Source organism: Cucurbita pepo, chromosome LG15, assembly GCF_002806865.2.
Source record: "Cucurbita pepo subsp. pepo cultivar mu-cu-16 chromosome LG15, ASM280686v2, whole genome shotgun sequence".
NCBI lineage: Eukaryota > Viridiplantae > Streptophyta > Magnoliopsida > Cucurbitales > Cucurbitaceae > Cucurbita > Cucurbita pepo.
The window spans coordinates 130,308-145,765 of NC_036652.1; the positions used below are offsets into that span (position 1 = coordinate 130,308).

General features: G+C 38.5%; 2 protein-coding genes and 1 long non-coding RNA gene across 6 annotated transcripts in view; 1 reads left to right on the forward strand and 2 right to left on the reverse strand.

Moving 5' to 3' along the window:
• LOC111811230 overlaps nucleotides 1-2,591 on the forward strand; it is a 4,284-nt gene extending 1,693 nt beyond the window's left edge. Inside the window, exon 3 of the long non-coding RNA XR_002817518.1 lies at nucleotides 635-2,591. This is a non-coding gene — a long non-coding RNA (uncharacterized LOC111811230). The remainder of the gene's footprint in view (nucleotides 1-634) is intronic.
• A 1,589-nt stretch (nucleotides 2,592-4,180) lies between these two features.
• Nucleotides 4,181-6,533, reverse strand: LOC111776481 (heat stress transcription factor A-6b-like). Of its 3 annotated transcripts, none has more exons than XR_002812255.1 (4): nucleotides 5,803-6,533; nucleotides 4,858-5,631; nucleotides 4,565-4,754; nucleotides 4,181-4,488 (listed from the first exon to the last, which is right to left on the reverse strand). XR_002812255.1 is itself a non-coding variant. In XM_023655933.1 (4 exons), the coding sequence occupies exons 2-3, from the start codon at nucleotides 6,103-6,105 to the stop codon at nucleotides 4,894-4,896; spliced, it is 1,041 nt and encodes a 346-aa protein (XP_023511701.1). In that variant the 5' UTR covers nucleotides 6,106-6,116; nucleotides 6,241-6,533; the 3' UTR covers nucleotides 4,181-4,754; nucleotides 4,858-4,893. The 3 variants fall into 3 exon arrangements, 2 of the variants coding, with proteins under 2 accessions (XP_023511701.1, XP_023511700.1); XM_023655933.1 differs by having other exon boundaries at nucleotides 4,181-4,754; nucleotides 5,803-6,116; nucleotides 6,241-6,533; XM_023655932.1 differs by having other exon boundaries at nucleotides 4,181-4,754; nucleotides 5,803-6,116; nucleotides 6,218-6,532.
• A 1,970-nt stretch (nucleotides 6,534-8,503) lies between these two features.
• Nucleotides 8,504-14,538, reverse strand: LOC111776318 (ETO1-like protein 1). Of its 2 annotated transcripts, none has more exons than XM_023655742.1 (6): nucleotides 14,235-14,538; nucleotides 13,622-13,818; nucleotides 11,815-13,536; nucleotides 10,873-11,164; nucleotides 9,731-10,040; nucleotides 8,504-8,898 (listed from the first exon to the last, which is right to left on the reverse strand). In XM_023655742.1, exons 2-6 carry the CDS (start codon nucleotides 13,747-13,749, stop codon nucleotides 8,678-8,680), a joined length of 2,673 nt encoding a protein of 890 aa, XP_023511510.1. In that variant the 5' UTR covers nucleotides 13,750-13,818; nucleotides 14,235-14,538; the 3' UTR covers nucleotides 8,504-8,677. The 2 variants fall into 2 exon arrangements, with proteins under 2 accessions (XP_023511510.1, XP_023511509.1); XM_023655741.1 differs by having other exon boundaries at nucleotides 13,622-13,823; nucleotides 14,235-14,532.
• Between the last annotated feature and the right edge of the window lie 920 nt (nucleotides 14,539-15,458).

Consider the following 15,458-nt stretch of genomic DNA (forward strand, 5'->3'; position numbering starts at 1 on the left):
AGCCTTGAGGGGAAGCCCGAAAAGAAAACCCCAAAGAGGATAATATCTGCTAGTGGTAGGCTTGGGCCGTTACAGAAAACCTATGGAAGATGATGAATTAGAAGGGTATCTTTCTAATGGAATATTTTGTTCTCCTTAGGATGGATTTCCCATTTCTTCATGGCTTTTGATGTCATCCACCTAATGCACTGCGTCGGTAGGATCAAAATCAACTGATAGACTTAGAGTTACCTGGACTAATAGCTTGAATATTGAACTCTTAGATCTAGTAGTATTTATTTGTCATATCCCACATCGGTTGGGGACTAATAGTAGACACGTTTTGAAGCCTTGAGGGGAAGCCCGAAAGGGAAAGCCCAAAGAGGAAAAAATCTGCTCACGGTGAGCTTGGGCTGTTACATTATCGATGTAGAAATCATGAGTTTGAATTCATGCGATACTGTTTTCTCTCGATTTTATATGAACTGTCTTGGTGTTGAATCACGTATATCGAAATTAATATTCCAGCCTAGCAGCTTGAACTAGGCTCTTTGATCTAGTGCTGATTCAGCAGCACCACATATAAAACCAATCCTTCTGGATGAAATCCTTATAATTAAGTGATTGATGACTACGTGGTTTCAATGTTTGATAGAACGGCGGACAAAGCATCCAAATGAAAGCAGCTTCTCAATGCTTAATTTTGTTTCTGATCCTTTGTGGCAGCTGTGGTTAAATCAATGTGAGTATGACGAAAATGATATGCTTAATTTCGTTTCCATGATATATCTGAAGGTACAATATGTATGCGTGTCGATATTCGTGACAACACACCACTGTAGGCACATTTTTTAGGGAAAAGAATTAGATGCTTGTAATTTAGATACAATGTGGGTTCTTTTTTCTTCTTTTAATGAAAGAACAAACTTTAGAATAGAAATGCGCCATACGAAAAGCAAAGCCCAAACTAAAAGGCTCCTCGTAAACAGACAACCTAGTCTAAGATTCAGACAGGCAGCTCCTCCTATGAACACTCAAACACCTCAAAACATTCTCCTATTCCTCGAGTCAATACTGTCGATGGTTTCATCGACTGGTATGAGATTCGGATATGTTTGCTCTAGGAGCGAAGGAGGTACTTGAATATGACATTCTTCCTATTAAACCAATCATTTGCACGCAATCATAAAAACTAACTTCATCATTGTTCTTGAATGGTTTTCTTTTTTCTAACATTTGACTTCTTGATCGACAGTATATGTTCTAATTTTCTAAGCTATACCCAGCTTGGTTAGTTCGTTGTTTTGTTTTGTTGTTTTGAGTTTCATTCTTAACAGAAGGACGATAGTTGAATATGAATTAGAAAAAATAGTTTGCTTTAGTTAATTGATTTTAATTAGCTTAGGATTGTGAAGTTTGAAGCTCAATGTGTGGATTGTGCTGCAAATGAATTATAGAAAACTGGATTCATGCTGTATTTTTAGCCTAAGTTTTATGTAGCCATGGGATTAACAAATTCATAGGATCATAGTTTAGAACGAACATTCGGTTTATGTACCCATGGAATATAGGTCGTCTCGAGTTCTTCATTCAAACAAGGCCGAAAACAAAGATTCAGGACTGTTCATGTTTGGGAATAAGGGAATATATAATGCCTCCAACAACGTATAAACACTATTCTTTCATTTTTTATGCTTCCTCCGAATAAAATAAAAATATCCCATTAGGGGACAGTCTATTCTAATCACCATCCCACAGGACAGGAGCTTTAAACTTGCCTATATTATATTGCAGAAAAAAATAATAAATAAATGTTTGTAGAACTTCAAAGCAATAAGCATGGAGAAGGGGATCTCAAAAGCACCAAAACCTCTTTGGATAAGAGAAATTCTGTCACTCAAAACCCTAACAGATTCCCAGAGCAGAGAGGCAAGCATTAGTGCAGATCTGCTTCCTACGCCATTTTTAGGCGAAGCTCAAGAATCTCCATTGCTATCGCCGATTACCCTTTCTAGAAAATATGTATATCATTATTGTCGATGACACGACCAAATAAACCAACCTGCAACAAGAAGAGAGATTCACAAATGGTTGTTTAGGTGTAGAAGAATTTGCTAAAGTAAGATGAACTCTGCAAGGAAGAAGAGATGGGGAAGTGTTTGAAAGTAGTAAGATTGATGGTTGTAGGCAAGAGAAGGTGGTTGGTTGTGTCGTAATTCGATTTTCTCGTGATACCATCAAAAGGTGAAGCTACCATATGATCTGATCTTTCCTTGTGTGAAGAGCAAGAAGAAGGTTAGATCATGCTGGCAGCTTCAACTGCTGGTGATGCACGGCAAAGTCTGAGAGTTGGTGTTATTGTTTGAATGAAGATGAGGGGATATAAATAGAGGGGGAAGTCTTAGAGGGGATATAAACAGAGGGGGAAGTCTTAGTTTTTGTTGGTGAAGTGTATGTGAAGGGGTTTGAAAATGAAAAAGTAAAAAAATGAAGAAAACGTAGATATATGGCAGAGTGGCAATGGTCCAAAGGTAACGGCCCAACCCCACCGTTAGTAGATATTGTTCTCCTTGGGCTTTCCCTCAAGATTTTTAAAACGCTTTGTTAGAGAGAGGTTTCCACACCCTTATAAGGGGTGTTTCATTCTCCTCCCCAACCGACATCCACCTCCCCCTTCAGGGCCCAACGTCCTTACTGGCACACCGCCTCGTGTCTACCTCCTTCAGGGAACAGCCTCCTCATTGTCACATCTCCTGCTGTCTAGCTCTGATACCATTTGTAACAGCCCAGACCCACCGTTAGCCGATATTGTCTTATTTGGGCTTTCCCTCCAGATTTTTCACTTTATGCACCTCTCTCATTGTAAAATCTTCTATGAAAGAGAGGAAATCGAGATATCAGAACACGAAGTTAGGGGACCATATGCATGGAGAACGAAAGTAAGACTCAGCATCTTCATAACCCACCCAAACCCAAATCATGCATGTGACTTTCTCTCTTTTTCTTACTTTTTTTTCTTTTTTGATATCCGTGAGTGTCTGGACTAACTTGCTCGCTATCTCGACTAATCTCACTAGAAAACCCGCCTAACCCTACAACATGATCGTTATTTACTCTAATCTGAGTCAAAACAAGGGATTTGTTGACGAGTGTTCGTGGCTTTTTCCATGAACTGAAAAGGATGGATGAAAATGGGAGGTGAGAAACCCATTTGTTTAATGAAGAAGAAAACAGTGATCAAGTTGTTTGTGTATTTATGGTGGTGAGAGTGACATTGTGTAAGTTTGTATGTTGTTTTTGGTTCTTCATTTGGTTGGTTGAGAAGTTGAGATATAGATAGAAGAAGAAAACAGGGATCATGTGAAGCTTGGGAGGATCCATACTTATTGGAATACAACACTCCAAATTCCTCAGGTATTTTACCTTATTTTATATTTTATTACGTATTTTTATTGTTAATTTACTTTTCACCGGCGTAGCTCAACTAGTTAAGCATGTGTAGTGTACTATTGTATTACGTGCTAAGTTACTATTTTTTAAAAATAAATAAAACTTAATTATGGCGGAAAATATTTGCTTTTTTTTTTTTTTTTTTTTTCTTNATAAATTTTTAATTTTTTTAAAAACAATTTAAGTTTTATTTTCCAAATAATTTTAATATGTTTTTTGTTTCTATATTTATATTAATATACCAGTAGTTTTGATAAATTATTTTTATATTCAATTTTATTTTAATATTAATAATATATATATAGTCTATGAGGTTTCAAACTGACATTTTAACCTCTAAATATTGATTTTAATAATATTATATTTTAAATAAAAAAATATTTTGCGAATTTTTTATTTTTTTAGTTTTTAAAATTTGTGTTTCTTTCCTCAAATTTCTTATTAATTTTAACTATTCTATAAATAAATAAAAAAATTGAATTCTTATTAAAAAAACATGTTTTAGTTTTGGTTTGGAAATATTAGTTAAAATAAATAACAAAACATCGTAACACCTCATGTCCTTTTAGGTTTTAAAATTTTAAAACGGGTCTATTAGGGAGAGGTTTCAAACCGACGTGGAATCTCACAATTTATTTTTATTCGAGCTTCCTCTTAAGGTTTTAAAACAGATAGGGAGTGATTTTCACATCTTTATAAGGAATGTTTGGTTACCTTCTGTAACTGACGTGAGATCTCACGTAAGGATCAATTAATCCGAAAAAAATCCGAGAAGTTTATAAATACGTAGACATCAATCTCAAAAGGCAATAAAAAAGAGAGACAAAAAAAAAGTGTAGCATTTGCATATGGGTTGCAAGAAGGACGGTGAAAGGAATGGGGAAATATCTGGGATTTTTTGGAAGTGGCTTGACAACGAAAACTCAGGCTCAACACCGACCATTTCATTTCAAACCAACAAACAGCCACACCGACCCACTTAACTACCAACTGCTGCTGCTCACCAGCTTGGGCCCTCCTCCATTTTGGCTGCTTCTTCTGCACCCTCTTCCCTCATTTCTGGCCACAAACACTCTCTTTTACTGCAACAAACATACAAACTTTATGCAGTAATCCACGGGGAAACAGAACACACCTTGGTTCTGTATCATCCTCTGCCTCCCATGGCCTCCCTCTCCACCTAAATTTACCTGCAGCTTCAAAAACCCACCACACAAAAAATGAGGAGCAGCTTTGTTGTGTGAAATTAAGAGCATAGAGAGAGATAAAGAGAAGAGGAAAAGACAGTTTCCCTTTTAATTCTGTGCTTGCCATGATTTCCCATCCTGTTCATGATTAGAGAGTTTGAGAGTTATGGGTTTTGGAGGAATGTTTGATTAAGGAATTGTGAATATGGGACAAAACTTGTTTGTTTGCTTTCTTACTTACCCAGAAGAAATGGAGATAGTGTGTTTTCCAGCTACCTTACTTTCGGGTTGAACCGAAACAGTCGAAGCGATGGCTCAATGCTTTCACGTCGTCTTCTTCTATTCTTTCACTGAAAAACTCCTCCCAGAACCCCTCATCCAGCTCTGTATCTTCACTCTCTGGACCCTGCAGCTCTTCCTTTACTTCTGCTTCTTTCTTTACTCCCTTCCCTAGTCCTTGCATTTCCATAGCAAGTGCTTCCAGTTCAGATACTTCATATCCACAAAACTCCAGAGGCTCAATCTTAATGGGGTTTGAGGTTCCTTCTTCACTGCCTCTGGAGCTGCTTGGTCCTTGATCAATGGGCCATCTCCTCTTCTTTGTTGCTGCCTCTTCAACCTCCCTTTTCTTCTTCTGGTGCACTAGCTGCTGAATGAAGTCTGGATTCTGCATTGCTCTTGCTAAGAATTTCATCATCTGTCGCTGTTTCATCTCTGTCCCTTGCAGCTTTTGCTCCATTGCTTGTAGGTAGGCTCTTGTATTCTGCTGCTCACGTCTCAGCCTAACCAGCTCCATCATCACCATCTGCTTGTCCCGTTTCAACCGGTCGAGTTCCGCGTCAAGCCCGAATCGACCGATCTCAACGCAAGGACCTGATTCTTGTTCTAGAGGCAGAGACTCAGAGTGTGATGCTAGTGGTTTTCTTCTCCTAATTGTCCTAAGAAGATGCTTTTGGCCTCTCAAGAATCCTTCATTGGCAAACTCCCATCTCTCTGGATTAATCTTCCTAAAACCCTGGAATCATAGTTCATACTAAAAACTCCCTCCCCAACTAAAAGAACTCTAGAACAGAACAAAAATGGCAATACAGAATTCAGAAAGCAACAGAAACCACAACCAGTTGAACACAAAATTCAAGAACTCAGACCATCTTCGATGCAATATTGAAGAGAATTGGAAACTTACGTAAGTGTTGAGCTGCCGGATGAAGCTTGAGAAGTTATTGTGCTTGAAGAATCGAGGCAGTAAATTAGCGGAGAAGGCTTGGGGATCCCAAACGATGAAGCTGATTCCTCCCCTGCCCCAAGAGATAATGTGTTCGGTAATCGGATCCTCCACCATGTCGAATATCTTGATCAGAAATGGCGGAGGACCACCATCGTAAAGACCTTCCATCGGCTGGGGCGTGGCTGGGAAGCCATAACCGCCGCGTACCTCCGGCGAACTTGAGCCCCAGTCCTCCTCCTTCACTGGATATTGAGGATTCATGGATACAACAACTGCAAAACATAAAAAGAGGGAGAAATGGGAGTCCGATTCTTACAAAATTGAATCGAAGAATGATTGTAGAAGCGTATGAACAGAAATTGACGAAAATTACGAAGTGGAAAGGAGAAAAGTGACGTGATTATGGGAATTGGGAATAGGAGAATGGTGTGTTGTTGGGAGATGCAGCCATGAAGATGAGAGGCAATTAACTAAAATGGCAGAGAAATTGAAAAGAATCCAATAGAGAAGGACGTTTTATGGTGAGGAAACGACAGAAAAGCCATGGTGATGATTGCGAGAGGACAAACGCGGTTTCAATTCTTCATCAAATCAAAAACGTCTGTTCACATCGCAACCATTAACAAAAGAAAAGAAAAAAATCTGTTCATTTGTGGAGCTCCTCTTCCTATCTCGATCTCGCTCCGTTTCGAATCACTTTCTAAACCGTTAAAACCCGTTGTAGAATATAAATATTTTATTCGGAATAAACCCTTGATTCCAAATAAACCCGTTCTAACACGTGACTTGATCACTATTGCATGTAAGCAGGGCGAAGGCTGTTGAGGTGATAAGAGTACTAAACGGGATGTTGAAACAAGAGGTCCTCAAAATTTTAAAGTAGGAGTAATACCCTTTTGAAAGTTGATTGTGAGATTTCACATCGGCTGGGAGGAGAACGAAACATTCTTTATAACGGTATGAAAATTTCTCCCTAACAGACGCGTTTCAAAATCTTGAGCTGAATCGTGAGATGGAAAGCTCAAAGAGACGCGTTTTAAAATCTTGAGTGGAAGCTTGAGAGGGAAAGCCAGGGAAATCCCAAAGAGGACAACCTTGAGCTTAACCCTAAGAGGGAAAGCTCGAGAAAGCCCAAAGAGGACAACCTTGAGTTGAACCCTTAGAGTGAAAGCCCGAGAAAGCCCAAAGAGGACAACCTTGAGCTGAACCCTGAGAGGGAAAGCTCGAGAAAACCTAAAGAGGATAACCTTGAACTGAACCTTGAGAGGAAAAACCCAGGAAAGCCCAAAGAGGACAACCTTGAGCTGAACCTTGAGAGGGAAAGCCCGAGAAAGCCCAAAGAGACAACCTTGAGCTGAACCCTGAGAGGGAAAGCCCGGGAAAGCCCAAAGAGGACAATCTTGAGCTAAACCCTGAGAGGGAAAGTCAGGGAGGGAAATCCCAAAGAGGACAAACTCGAGCTGAAGCCTGAGAGGGAAATCCCGAGAAGATCCAAAGAGGACAACATTGAGCTATTACAAATAAGAATATATATATATATATGTTTGGCAAATAATGTGATATTAATAAATTCTGTGTTCCAAAGTCCGAACTGCAAGTCTGCAACTGGCGCCTGATTTGTGTACGGAACAAAAAGGAGGTTTGTCCTGAAGTGCTTCAACGGCGTTAAAATGTTAATTTTAAAAATTATAAAATTTTAAAAAATAAAAGAAAATTCTAGAGGGCCATCCCTCCGAATTTATTCCTTTATTTTGGGCATCGCTTTATGCAAATACCCACTTCTGGCAGAAGGTTCTGGAACTGCTTGCCTTCTCTCTACTTCAATCATTTTTATTTTAAATCTATTTTATTACTCTAATAAATGTTTTTTTTTTTTTTTTTTTTTTNTTAATTATATTTCGATATTATTATATTTTAACTTTCTCTATAAAAAAGCCTAAATTTTTAAATGTTTTAATAATAATACATTTTTTAAAAGTTTAATAATTTTTTTCTTATTTATTCCTTATATATTTCTATTATTATTTTTAGTCTCCCCTTCTTTTTGTCTCTTCCTCATTTGACTTCTTTTTATATATTCCTTAACTTCTCTTCAATAATCTCTCAAATTCAAGGGTGGCTGCTTCTCCTCCCGGTTGTCTCTGCACCCCTACCTCCTTTATCACTTAGCGGGTCTTTAGGGTCCTTAGCTGTTTCCCTCTCGACGATGAAGCTTATCCCTCATCGTCTCACTGGCTGACCTTGACCCTTGCGGCCCGCATCAAAACAGTGCTTTACTCTTAGATGTCCAATCAACTGGCTTTCTGCTCAACTTTAGTATTGCTTCCTACCCCAAACTAACAGTTAACCCAAATTTTAAAAGAGTAAGAGCTAGGACGCCAAACTATGTTCGATAGAATTTGCATCCAACAATAATTTTAAAGCTATCAAAGGCATATAATAATGGTTTTCAAGCCACCATTAGAATGGGATCTTGAAAGATATATATTTTTTAATAGAGGCTTTTTTTTATAAAAAAAAATTAAATTAAGCAATTTAAACAAAATAGAGTATTTAAAAGTAACAATTCTTGTATGGCTTATGGCGTATGAATGGAGAAAAGGATATGAAATTGTAAATTACAAGTATTTTCCGTGATTCATCAGAATACATTATTAAGAACACAGAAACGGAAACTGATGATTTTACATTAATTGAATATAATTACCAAAAATCGTACAAATTTATAACTTACAAAACCTGAAATACGGGGGGTGGAAAAGAATCTATGAAATGGTTGGTCGTTACATACACATGCTCTAGTATACATTGTGTTGATGATGATATTGCACTCTCATGGTTCATGGCTGTTTACCCGGCTATGAAGCTCCAGCATTTCTTGATGGTTCGGGTCAACCGAAAGAGCAGCTCGACAATCTCGTAGAGCTCCCAATACATCTTTAGTATGCTCGCGGAATGCCGCTCGGAGGTGTAGAAGGTGAAGGTCTGCTTTGAATGCTATTGCTCTTGATAGTTCTGCAATCGCTTCATCTACTTTGTGGCTATCCATCAACACTGCTCCCATAGAGAAGAAATCATTTAGTTGACAAACAAAAGACTAAATCCCTAGCAATGGCTGAATAGTAACAGTAACGGGTCTAAAAAGTCAAATGGATAATGAGTGTAATAGCCCAAGTCCACCGCTAACAGATATTGTCCTTTTAGGCTTTCCTTATCGGACTTCCTAGCAAGGTTTTTAAAACGCGTCTGCTAGGAAGAGGTTTCCACACCCTTATAAAGGATGTTTCGTTCTCCTCTAACCGATGTGAGATCTCACAATCCACCCCCTTCAGGGCCCAGCGTCCTCGCTAGCATTCATTCTCTTCTTCAATCGATGTGAGACCCCCAATCCACCCCCTTCAGGGCCCAGCGTCGTTGCTGGCACTCATTCCCTTCTTTAATCGATGTAGGACCCCCCAATCCACCCCCTTCAAGACCCAACGTCCTCATTGGCACACCACCTCGTGTCCACCTTCTTCGGGGCTTATCTTCTTCGCTAGCACATCACCCGGTGTCTGGTTCTGATACCATTTGTAATAGCCCAAACCCACCAATAACAAATATTGTCCTCTTTGGACTTTCTCTTTCAAGCTTTCCCTCAAGGTTTTTAAAATGTTTCTGCTAGGGAAAGGTTTCCACACCCTTATAAAAGGTGTTTCGTTCTCCTCTCCAACCGATGTGGGATTTCACAATGAGCTTGGCCAAAGACATAGTAATATATATAATTCATATTATTGTTAGGCATCATTCTCTCAACAAATAATTTGGTGCTTAATATGGCATGGGCAAAAATGAACTCCTAATTCTAGAATAAACTCAAGAGTAAATCAGGGAAGGATATAACAACCTGCAGCACGGTATCTGTATGGGTACACCCGAAGAGGATCCAACTGAGTAACCATATCTAGATCTGCTTTGGTCGAGTCACGGTCACCATACTCAGACCTCTTCTCATATGCAGATGCATTATTGCGCGCTTTTTCAATTAGTTTGGTCATCTCCTCAAATGCAGCAGCCTTATCATTTCTGAGATAATGAACACGAGCAAGACCTTGATGAGCTCGAGTGTGACGGATTTTGAGGGCATTAATGTAGCAATCAGCCGCTAAGTCTAGCTTCTCACAGTCAACATAAACACTTCCAAGATTGTTCAGTGCCTAAAAAGAAATGGGCAGTTACACGAGTTAAAAGACAATTTTTCAATACAAGCCACAATTAGTTGGCAAGCTGCCTCATCACAACTATCATTCATAGACGCAAACTGAGAAAGAAAATGACAGCTCACAGTTATCAGTCAATTCCTGTATTCAGGAAGATATTGGCTAGAATTATTTTATGTGGTATATATATTATATCCATGATTGTCTGGACTAGACTAGATTATGTGCATCTTGATTGCCAAGGTAACTTGTAAGATACTAAATCCTAGGTAGGCCACCATGGTCTAAACCCATCATCTCTAAGCCCTTCATTATTTCCACGATTTGGGGACAATACATGGTTGGTATCAATTGCATCAATAAATAATAATTATTAAACTTTCATGTTAAGACTCCATATATATATATATATATATATATATATAGTCCTTCACTGGTTATACAATTCAGACTCATCAGCATTTACTGGATGGCAACCAACACAACGGTCAATTTTTAAATTAATAAATGAAAAGTACAAAAGGGGGCAAGAACTTAGAATACTAGAGATCTAAAGAGGCAAGAACGTAAAAAGCTAGAGTTGTAGAAAAGGTCTCCTGTTTGCAATGGTGAATGGAAGGGGTAGTTACAAATAAGGTATCAAACAGTAAATAATTAGAGTAGAGCTCACTCTCTCTCACAACGATCTCAAGGCTTTCAACGATATCTAGTTCTAATAAGACGTAATAGATTCATATCAAGTAATATTGAAAGATATTCATCCTATCAACAATCATACCACTTGGTCGAATTCTGCTATGAACACATAAGGTGATTGAGAAAACCATACCTGACCTTTGCGCAACCTATCCGAAGGGCACTTCAAAGCATCTTCTAGGAGGGAAATAACTGTAGAAGAACAAGACGGATCTTGGCTAGAGTCTGCCAGTGCATAGGCCTTCAAGAAAAAAGCTTCAAAGGATCTCTTAATTTTAATTGATTCCTCAGCCTTTTGGAGCCCTTCCTCGCAATGACCTGTATCATACAAGATCCAGCCCTCATAAACCAGCCTCTCATGTTCACTGGATGCATGTTGACGAGCTAATTGCAAACTCCGCATGGCAGCTTCAGGACAGTTCAACCTGATAAGTCAATGAAAGAAATCTTCACCTACCACTTGAGAGAAAAAAAACTCACACTAGGAAAAAAAATTATCTTTCCCACTTCACAGATGTGTATTGCACAGAACTGAGTGAGAGCCAGAGAAGGAAGGGATGTGCAATAACATGGCAAAGTTACAAAATAAGGGACTGTGTTATTGATTCTTTTATATTTTATCAGTTGAAGTACATAGGAAATGCTATGCAGAGGAACCAAAGAATTTAAGCAAATAGAAATGGCTAATAATCCAGACTAATCTCCTATTCATGTAGTGTAGATTCAGCCCTCCCCTCATTTCAGCAAATATAAGTTTGAAATCCCCAGGCTGAATCCAGAGCATGCCTGTCTTGTCGTTGGTTATGCATTCAGCATGCATACATTTTACAATAAAGTTATAAACAATGCTCAAAAACCATCTGAAGCTTTGTGTCAAAAAAAAAAAAAACAGCAATACTAATAAATGAAGAAAAGAAGTCATCCTAAACACAAGTAGATAACCTATTAACTTGTCACAAAAGGTTCTTTTATCTAACAATTGCTTATTTGAAGTTGCAACAAGCCAATCATTGTTGCCTACAAAACAAAAATAACTAAATGAAAAAGAAGTCACAGGCTGAGGTTAATAGCATACCGTAGAAGAAGCAAGGACTGTCTGAAGTACAGAACACCTTTTGCTGCATCAGACTCAAGCATCTGGTAGATTACAGACAGAGAACCGATATCATCAACTGAAGACCATCTATCATACAACTGAATCCAACAATCTGCCGTTGTCCAATTGTTAACATGCTCACGCACAAGAGTTCGGAGTTGTAATGCAGCTGCCTTACCCTCAAACATTCGATAATCAGGGGAGAGAGTAAGAATGGCTTGAATGTCACAGATTGCTGCTTGATAATCTTCAAGGGCAAGGTAGAAGCAAAACCGGAGTTCCAAACATTCAAGCGCAAGTTTAAATCCAAGAATACGGTTAATTTCAGCAAGAGCTGCATGAACATCCTGTTTTCGCATTAAGGAAGCAGCTCGATACATATAGGGATAAGTCAGAGTTGGATCCAAGCCAGTTGCTTTCTCAAGATCTGTCAATCTTTTATTGGCATCAGAATATAATGATCTCTCCTGATACATCCACCCAAGTGGGACACCAGTAGAGATAACAGAGGTCAGCTTGTCATAGGACCATTGCTTGTTACCATTTATGTGACTTAAGCGAGCCAACCCAACAACTGAATAAATATGACCTGCACTAAAAGCAGCCTCAAATAGACGTTTGGCTTCATTATACTCTTTCCTTAAGAGCCTTACACATCCCAATTGATGACAAGCAAAGAGCCTCTGCCTATCAGTTTCAGAAAATTCCACCAACCTTTCTAGGAAACAAGCAGTGTTCTCTGATCGAGGATCAAGGTTTATGGAAACTTCACTTAATAAACAATAAAGGGAAAACGAGGCATGACCCACCATGATTGACCTTTGTTGTTTATTAGCATTCATAAATATGTCCACCACACGATGATCACTCAAGCAATCAGGGAGGTCATTTAGAAAAGTTTGCAGACATGATGCAGCAAGAATATGACAATTCTCTTCGAGGGCATAGTCCATGAGCTCCACAGCATCTTCTCTAGTGGATGCAAGAGGTGCTAGTCTTCTATCACATGCATCTTTGAGCTTTTCACAACAAAATTTATTTGCAAAAGTCAATATTTCCAACAAAAGATCTGGAGAAACTTCATCCAAATTCCCTGTGTTGCTGAACTCCCTTATAACCCTCATACCCGAAGGGGAAAGATTGTTTTCAGACAGATCAATCACCTCACGGTTTGATTCAGTGAAGCACCCATTAAGCATAGCATGAAAAGGAGCTGAGAGACCTGAAATTTTCTGCCTATCACAAACAATATCCTCATCATTAATTTTAAAAGTGACATGTCCTGATATTGGGTTCCCATCAACTGCACAAGTGTCGTTGGGATTTCCAGCATCTACCCCAGTATCTACAGGGAATTGGGCAGCAATATCAACAGGTCCAAACTCTTGTGCGCATTTCTCACAAGTCGCAAGTAGGTCGGTGATAATCTCTTCCCCCCGCTTCTCATATTTTATCCATGCTCCAAATATAAGCTTCTCGTGAACTATGCTAGCTTTCTGCCAAGCAGAGCGAAGGCTTCTTCGCATAAGTTTAACCTCCCCAAGCCCTCTAAAGACCTGAAACTGAAGCAAATAGAGATTCGATCTCTCATGGGTGGGACATGACTCGAGTTCTTCATGAATTTGAGCTAAAACTTCAACATAATCAACAGGTTTGAAGTACGGCAGAATTGGAGGATCGGGGACCTTGATAAGAGATTCTCTACAAAAATTTAATCAACCCTAAGGATATAAATTTCTGAAGTAAATACTATACAACAAAATAATAATGAAAAAAAAAAATTTACATTGACGAAGAAGAGGATTGTAACGAGAGTTTGGAAAGTTGCCCTCTTTCAACCTGAAGCCAAGCCTGTGGATAGAAAGCATTCAGCTGCGTTTCTTTATAGGACTCGGAAGGGAAGAAAGTCCTCATAGCGCACAAGAGATCAACACGACTTCCAGATCTCCAAAAATGTCAGATGGCTATCGTTCCCCAATCGAACTAACCTAACAAATAGCAAAATGAGAGAATACTAAAACATAGTTTGGAGACCAAAAAAAAAAAAAAAAAAAAAAAAATCAATGTAGTTGATTAANCAAAAACCTAATCTGGTCGGAAAATTTCATGCCCAGGTATCCAAAAACGGATTCTCAGGCTACGGAAAAGCAGCTCTAGAAGAAAAAAAAACGCAAAAAAAAAAAAAAAAAAAAAAAAAAAAAAAAAAAAAAAAAAAAAAAAANTTGAACTCAGGAAATCAAAATCGTTCTGTTCAGAGACTAGAATCCGAGCAGTTTGCAGTCCAGTCAACAGCATTGAATTCGTAGTGTATCACCATTTCGAATACAGGAAAATAAAAGGATAAATCAACAACGATTATTCTCATGGAGATATAAAGAAAATTAGGGCGAAAAAATCACCGCAGATTACGTAAGATCTCTGTCCAAGAAGCGCGATGAAGAAACCCAGAAAACGATCCATCCAACTGCTTCATAGATGTGGAGAAATCGGGAGATCACAAGGTGAACTGATGAATCGTGAAGATCAAATTAAAAGAGCAGAAATCCAAAATTTCGGAGATGAACATCTTGGTTTTGAGCCCTTTGGGGTAAAAAGGAAAGGAATCTGGTGTGTTCTTTTTGTCTTCCTTTCTCGCGTTCTTTCCGTTGGGAGTCCACAAAAGATTGCAGCCACTGTTTTCGTCGACGAGAAAATATGGTTCTTTTTTTTCCTTTTAACTGCTCCAATTTCTCAGGCATCTCAAAAACGCTGTCGTTTCAAAATCCAACTTTGTCTCTTTGCCAATTCGGTCCTCATCCTTTTACTGTATTTACAAAAATTGCCTAAAACTTTCCCGAAACCCCAAATGTGTCCCGATGGGATGCGTATATCAACGGCGAGAAATGTTTGTACGTTCCCATCCTACCGTTCCCTTCGGTTCGAACCAATTGCTGTTGGAATGGTGGGGTCCACAATGGATGTGATGTGGGTCCCTCTCCCATCATAGGATAAAATTTTATGCTCCTATTTCAATTATTGCTACACATGACTTTATTTTCTTCCATCATATTATATACTATATATATATATATGTATATGTATATATATATATATGTATATACATGTGTGTATATATATATGTATGTATCTATATATATGAGGAAGTTTGGTGATAACAACTCTTGCCATTGGGCCACCCAATCAAACTACCCAAGTGCCAATGTCAACAACTTTTAATTACACCCTGGTTGAAATTACACATTTGCCCTTACGATATTACTTTTTGCTACTATATGCATGACATGTCTATAAAGTACGAGAAAATATTTCATAAACGATGTCATAATTATTTAGTTCGAATTTGTTCTTTGTAATCCAATTCAACTTACGTGGACCCACGATATCGGGTTACAACTCATTAAAGGGCTTAACTCGTCTAATCACATCAATTATTCATCTAACTTTACTTAAGATATTTTAAATTGATCAATCAGTGATGGTATACTGACCTCAAACATCTCTAATATGTCAAAAACGTCTCCAATAAAATGGTAGGAATGGGTTCGACTCCGAGCACTAGGACGAGTCAAAACTAGGTAACAAAGCCGGATAAGCCGCTGAGCCGAGCTGAACTAATGGGGCGC

Excerpts from the sequence above, each read along its gene's own strand:
- LOC111776481 (XM_023655933.1), bottom strand. The coding sequence starts at position 6,105 with ATGAATCCTCAATATCCAGTGAAGGAGGAGGACTGGGGCTCAAGTTCG. Across the intron at positions 5,632-5,802 it reads TCCGGCAGCTCAACACTTAC|GGTTTTAGGAAGATTAATCC; the intron begins GTAAGTTTCCAA and ends CTATGATTCCAG.
- LOC111776318 (XM_023655742.1), bottom strand. The coding sequence starts at position 13,749 with ATGAGGACTTTCTTCCCTTCCGAGTCCTATAAAGAAACGCAGCTGAAT. Across the intron at positions 11,165-11,814 it reads CAGTCCTTGCTTCTTCTACG|GTTGAACTGTCCTGAAGCTG; the intron begins GTATGCTATTAA and ends TTGACTTATCAG. Across the intron at positions 10,041-10,872 it reads ATAGGTTGCGCAAAGGTCAG|GCACTGAACAATCTTGGAAG; the intron begins GTATGGTTTTCT and ends ATTTCTTTTTAG.